The 6,613-nt window shown below is 48.6% G+C and overlaps 1 protein-coding gene across 1 annotated transcript in view; it reads right to left on the minus strand.

The window, feature by feature from the left end:
* LOC104532329 (Golgi integral membrane protein 4) overlaps window positions 1–6,351 on the minus strand; it is a 24,176-nt gene extending 17,825 nt beyond the window's left edge. The window contains exons 1-3 of the mRNA XM_029087351.1: window positions 6,165–6,351; window positions 1,447–1,521; window positions 161–210 (exon numbers count right to left, since the gene is read on the minus strand). Of these exons, the coding sequence (XP_028943184.1) occupies window positions 161–210; window positions 1,447–1,521; window positions 6,165–6,351 (312 nt within the window). The remainder of the gene's footprint in view (window positions 1–160; window positions 211–1,446; window positions 1,522–6,164) is intronic.
* Window positions 6,352–6,613: the final 262 nt, after the last annotated feature.

Below are 6,613 nucleotides of genomic sequence, written 5' to 3' on the forward strand. Positions count from 1 at the left end.
TTTGCCAGATGGAGTCAGCCAAAGTTCATCTTGTACCATACACACTCACAGTCTTTCATGCCTTCCAGACAGCAGCACTGGCCTCATGACTGTGGTGGTACTGGAAAAGTCTTTATCATTATTACCCACACACACACTTTGAGGAATAAACCATACCTACCTTCTCCTTGTTGAGAGCTTCCTGAGCTTCTAACTTATACACTAAAAAATCTAGACATGGAAGAAGAGAAGACAATTTAATGAACTGGAATTTAACAGGGATCTGTTTTCTATTTTGGTAGGGTGAGGGAAGGAAGAAATCAGCCCCTTGCTGAGCAAAAGGCTGCAACTCAACAAAAAAATGCTGCTGGGAGACTCCACTCAATGCCCTCAAAAGGATGGCAGTATTTTCCATGAGAGCTGTCCACCCATCTAGACTGGCCCAGACGTCCTTCCCTTCCCATTCTATAGGCAAGTGTCTTGGTGAACTCCTACTTCAGCACACAGACAGCTACATTTTGATGTCACTGAAGCTGTGTAAGGATTTGGGGTGCTCTGAAATGAGACACGACTCTGGAAAAGAGAAATCAAATGAACTAATTTGCTGATCTCATCTGGGCCACCTTCTTAAAATGGGAATGTCTCATGACAAGATAATGTTTATTAGGCTGTTTCATTTTCTTAGTCAGTCCCCACCAAATAAATGACAGAAGAGGCAGAAATGCAGCTTCTCTCTCAACCACATGGCTACAGACAAACCTGGATGCTGTATGTCAGCATTTCCAGAAACAAAGTGCCTGTAGGAGTAAAGAGCGGTGATGTTACTCCACGTACCAGTTTTGAAGATAAAAAACAAGCTATTAAATTGCCAGCAACAATTAGGTGCAAAGGGGTCTAAGCACACTACTCCACTGAAAGGTACATGAGCTAATCTACTGTCTTTCTACTTTCTGTTATATTTCACGGTCTTAAAATATCCTGGATGTGTGTTTCTACTTTTGTAGATCAGCTTCAAAGGATGTGACAGTCTGTATTGTCCGTGTATTATGGAGTGCAGTGATGCCGGTATTATTAAGCACTTGTAGAGCTCAGCATCTTCAGATCACTTTTATGAGAAAGTTTACCTATTTCCAAGAAAAAAAGCATGGTCTAGTGCCAGGTTTAGCTGTCCCTTAAAGTGCTCAAACACCATGCCTGGGTACTGTTATCACAGATCAGACTGAGGACATACATAAGAATAGGAGAGGACAGAACCCACCTCCCACACCTTTTGCCCACGGGCTATGGAGCAGTCAGTGAACTATTCTCTAAGTACAAACCAGGGATGAGCCTCACCCAGGGGGCATTCAGTAACATCCACACACGGCCCTGAAGGCAGAAACACTTTGGGTACAACACACACATCTCCCCAGAGGACAGCTGGAGGGTTGGCTGGCCACCACTGTGCCACCCATGCAAGAGACTCACCTTCCTTCGTCTTCTTGTGTTCCCCTCGCTCCTTCTGCAAGGACCGTTCTAGCCGGGATCTGTGCTCATACACAACTAGGGAAGCAGAAAGAAGCACGGCATGAGATAAACCCTGAAATTTCTTCTCACAGATTCTTTTTCCCCAAAACAGGCCTCTTGCAGGTCGTGTGACTAGAGGCATACGTGGACCTCAAATCCTGCCGTGAACTGGGACAGCAAGTGCCCAAGAGAGCAGACTTGGGCAAAAGAGCCTTCATCACTCTGGGTTTCTATGCCTCACTCCAAAAAGCATTCCAAGCACTCTCAGGAACAGGCAAGTAAAGAAGTATTTTGTGTAGAAAAGGTCTGCTTGGATGACCCCAAGCTACCAGGTGCTAGTGATCTCACACAGTAAATGGGAAACTAAAGTGCAGGGAAGCAGCTATAGCATTGGCTTGTGCTAACACACATAACCACAAATCCTAATGCGAGCACCACAAAGCAGATGACTCTCCAGGAGCAGCTCCATATCATTGACTGCTTATTCAGAAATTTAGGAGATAAAATCTGTCTCTCCTGACACTTTTTTTTTTTTTTATAAGTAAAATAAGCTGAAGTAACCTCCAGCAACTAGAAAAAACAAGTTGTAATATTTCCTGCCATTCCGCCAGGTCTCCAGAGCCCAGGAAAGGTGGGCTCAGCTTTACACAGAGCAGCAATTAAGTGCTGCATAAAGTAGTCTTTCTCCTTATCTTTGTGATGGAATACAGCAACAACTTAGCAGACCAAAATGGCCCTGTAGAGCTTCAGAGGACAGGAAGCCAGGAAGTCTTTAACAATTTATAATTACAAGAGAGAATGGAGGGTGGTCAGTGTCTAAATCCAGGCTGGAATTCAGCCAAACTCAGCACTAAAGCACCGTCACCTGCTGCCAAATGAGCTAAAATGCAGAACTTGAAGTGCTGAAACAATGAAATCCCTTGCAGTGCCTTGCCTTTGGGAAAGAAGAACAGGTCAGGCCTTCACAGGCTTGCTCTCATTTTCAGAGAGCACAGAAAACAGGGTGACTGTGTGAAGGGGTTGCCTCATGTACCCCAGAGTACCAAGATAAACATCTACCAGGGAGAGTTTAAGAGACCCATGAAGGAAGAGTGATTCTGGTCTCACCAACAGTCCCAGGTTTTACTCTGTCTGTTCAAGTGGTTTCATTTCACCCCTGCCTGGGAAAGCCACGAGCACGCGCTAGCTCCCTGCTGTCACGGAGCAAGGCAGCAGAGGCGTCAGCTTTGCTGCTGTGCTTCTGCTAAAACTACACAGGACGCACAGTTCATCAGGCATTTCTATGCCAACAGCACATACTGTGGGAAGAGTCATCACATCACCCGTGGCTCACGGCTCCAAGCAGCTCTCAGCATGCAGAGAGCAACACTAACTTCCAGACTGCACTGTGCTCCTTCCCCTCTCATAGCTAATCACCCAGAAGAAGTTTTCTTCTTTGTTTTTCTCCTTATTAGAGGCATCAAAACCTCCTGCCAGTCTCCATCCAGTCACATCACAACTAATCACCCAGGGCATCAGTCATTTGGGCTCAAGAATCATCCAGAGCAAGGTACAAGGGGAGCAGAATGAAAGCCAGACTCATCACATTGTCACACCTCCTTCTCTGGTCCAGAGAGATGGCAAAGGAAAGACAGACTGAGCAAAAGAAACCCAATGGTGAGGACAGGAGTGCTGCATTCTTGTGCTCAGCCACTCTGCAATGGCAGCTTCTTGTTGTGAGAGAGAAAATTCCTCCATCCCAGACACCAGTTTGATGTGCCACTGTCAGGCCACGTCAGGAATGTCAGGGAGAAGTGGATGGTGCTGTGAATGCACCTTCCTTCCCATCTGTCCCAAGAGTGCTGTTTGTGAGCGAACTGACGGAAATAAAAGCTCTCTAGATTCACTCAGAACCTCCAGGCAGCAGCAGGCTCGTACGTATCCAGGCACACACCTACGGAAAGTGGGAGTTGGGAAAGCAACACTTTGCTTAAAGCCACCTGCTACATAACTCAGCATGGCATGAGTTTGGGCTGGGGGCGAGACAGAACAGATTCCTCCGAAGTGCACCCCAGGTCACAGCTTGCCAGGCTGTGTCTCTGATTGCCTCTGAGCCTCGTGACACAGCACCAGAGTCCCCCAAATCACAGCCCATAAGGAAGAGCCCAGTATTTGGCAAGGTGTCTCCATGCACTTTCAGACATACCTCCAACCCCACCCAGCAGAAACAGAAGAGATGGAGGGACAGAAAAGCCAAGCAGATTTTTCCTCCTGGGTTCCATCTGGACAACAATATGAAAAGAGGGTCCTGGGTCACAGCAAACAGCTACCTCTGTGTGCAGCAGCAAGAGCTGGCCAGGCCAAGGGGTCGAACCACCAGGCAAGAGGCTGGACAGGGGCACACACATGACCATCTCCCTTTCTTCTCCTCACATAACGTGTTTCACCTTACAGCAAAGTCAGCGGCTGCTTTCTTCTTATTTTGAAAGAGGAGATCCATTTCCCTGCGTGCAGCCAGTAGAAGACAGCACGTGAGACAGGCAGTGCTGGTTTGAAGACAGCTTCAAGTCGTGCAACAAGTCAGCTCCAGGGCAGGGATGGAGCTCAGACTCCTCACCCTCCTGTGTTCAGCACCAAAGCACCCCAGGGATCAGCACTGCAAGACGACAGCACGAGAGCCACAGTCACGCGTGCGAGACACCACTGCGCTTCGAGTCTTCCATGAGCATGGCTCCTGTCTGCCAATTGTTGGCTTCTCCCAGCTTTACCTCTGATGAAATTGTTGGACAAGCGCCTTCTCAAAATAAAGAGAGTATCCATAGCAACAGCTGTATTTAGGAATGGAGGGATTGACAGAGGGTTAGAAACCCCAACAACAGGCTACAGCTCTGCCATTCAAACATTGTTGGGTGGAAAAAACACGATGAGCCTCTCTCAGTTGTTTGCTTGAGCCTGCTCTTCCCAAAACTGGGGTTCTCTGAGGCTACCACTGCCATTCTCTGAAGAACCAGCCCCTCTCTCCAAGAGCAGCAAGAGATGCTGACACACCAGAAAGGAATGTGGGCTAACTTCTGCCCTGCTCATCTTTGCATCTCAGAAACACAGGACCAGGTGGAAATCGAGGTGGCTGGGACTGTGCAACACATTTGGACCTGCAGCTGTTTGACTGCCTTGTGATACAGCCAGAAGAAACAGAAAGTAAGGTAACAGCAGGGAACCTGTACACACACGAGATCAATTCACAAGATTGATTGGTTTTATAAAGCCTGTTTCCTTGAGAGACAAACAAAACACACACCACACTCTGCTTCCCAGTTTACAGGTAGAAATACCCAGCCCTGAGCACCAGAACCATATGTACAAGGTTACATTTGCATCACAGCCCTGCACACGAAACCATCGGGAAAGATTTAACCCTAAAAGGCATGTACATGGAGTCACAGATCTGCAGAATTCCCCAGCAATACAGGCTATAGAAACAACAGCACTGGCTATGTCAGAGGTCATAATGGACATCCCATGTTTGGGGAAGACCTCTCGATTTAAACACTAGAATCTAAACCCACTTGTTAGAAGAAATGTTAAATTAATCTCTTGACCTTGAGTCACCAGAACCCCAGGAAAACAATATTCTGTTCACATAAAATTCATTCTGTGGGTCCTCCAGAACCAACCCATCCTCCTCCAGCATGACACACACAGCTGTTGGCTACCAAAGAGCAGATTCCCACCAAACCTCGCTATAAGGAACTCAGCAAATCCCTCTAGAGACTCCAATCTAGTGATAGGTGCTGGAAAGGCAGCTTTGGCAGCTGCAGTAAGGCAGAATGACAGACTGGACAAAGAAGGTTCAGCCATGGAGTAACGTGTCCTCAGCCTTCCCTCCTGAGACCTCTCCATGGGCTAAAGTGTCATTGTCCCACAGTCAGACACAGGAGGACAAACAAGGGGGGAAAGGGGGAGGAGGAATATACATATTGTGTTGGTCTCCTGGCAGCGTTTGCCAGAGGAACCAGGGGCTGGTCAGTGGGCTCAGAAAAAACAATTCTTTCTCCTTCTCCCCCCTTTTTAGGGAGCTCTGTGCTGCAGCATCTATCAGCCTCCAACAAGCTGGCAAGACTTTTCCAGTGACAGATCAATCCCTTGAGAAGAAGATCTGTTTGTTTCCCTGCAAAGGCAACAAGCAGTAGACAGGATGACGACAAACTTTACTAAAGGTCCCCTTGCCTCTCTATTCACTTTTCTGGACAGATGCTCCCACGGGCTACAGAGCAGAGGCACATCTCAGAGCCTGCCCAACCAGCCTCCGCAGGTCCTGGTTGCATTTTGACTGCCTGACATTTAGAATGACACAGGACTGGTCTTTATGGCCAAACGGAACTACAGGGAGAAGAAATGGAATAAACGTGACGCAGCTGAACTCCCCAGTCCAGCACACGCCAATCCCCTCGCTGCCCTGAGCAGCAATTTGGATTCAAGGCTATGTTAATTCCAGACAGCAAAGAGGGGAAGGAAATAGGTAACAAGGTCTTCTTAGAGCTGTTTAAAACCAAAGGCTGAACCTTGCTGAGCAAATACACCCCACTTCTCACTGGGCTGTGCTGCAAAAACCAGCAGGTAACGTTGGGAGAGAGGGAAGTTCAGGCAGCGTGTGCAGACACGGAGCAGGTCACTCACCTTGGAGCGGGTCACTCACTCACCTTGGAGCTGGGCTGACAGCGCTTCCTGCTGCTGTTTGTATTTCTGGGCCAGGGTTTCAGCGTTCCGCACCTTTTGCTGCAAGTGGTGGTACAGGAAAACTCCCGAGCCCAAACATGCCAGAGTCACCAGGCAAAACCCGGTCTGCAGGAGCCCCTTCTGCCTCCTGGAGCACATGCCGGTACCCATGATGGGCCGAGAAAAACGATGCAGCTCTGTCCCTCCGACCTCGCTAAAGCATCTGATTGTCCCAAAATATCGCCCCACAGCCCCTGTTCTCCGCAAATCCGCAGATGCCTTTGTCAGACGCGATCACGGTCTCGCCTTCTCTGCTTTCCAGCCCTCAGAGAAGCAGAAGACGCTCCAGCGACGCTTTATTCCTCATCGCCCACCGGGGAGAAGCGCAGCCCCAGCCCGGTGTCCGAGAGGTACCGGCAGCCGCATCCTCCAG

The sequence above is a fragment of the Antrostomus carolinensis genome, unplaced genomic scaffold, assembly GCF_000700745.2.
Source record: "Antrostomus carolinensis isolate BGI_N321 unplaced genomic scaffold, ASM70074v2 scaffold33161, whole genome shotgun sequence".
Classification (NCBI taxonomy): Eukaryota; Metazoa; Chordata; class Aves; order Caprimulgiformes; family Caprimulgidae; genus Antrostomus; species Antrostomus carolinensis.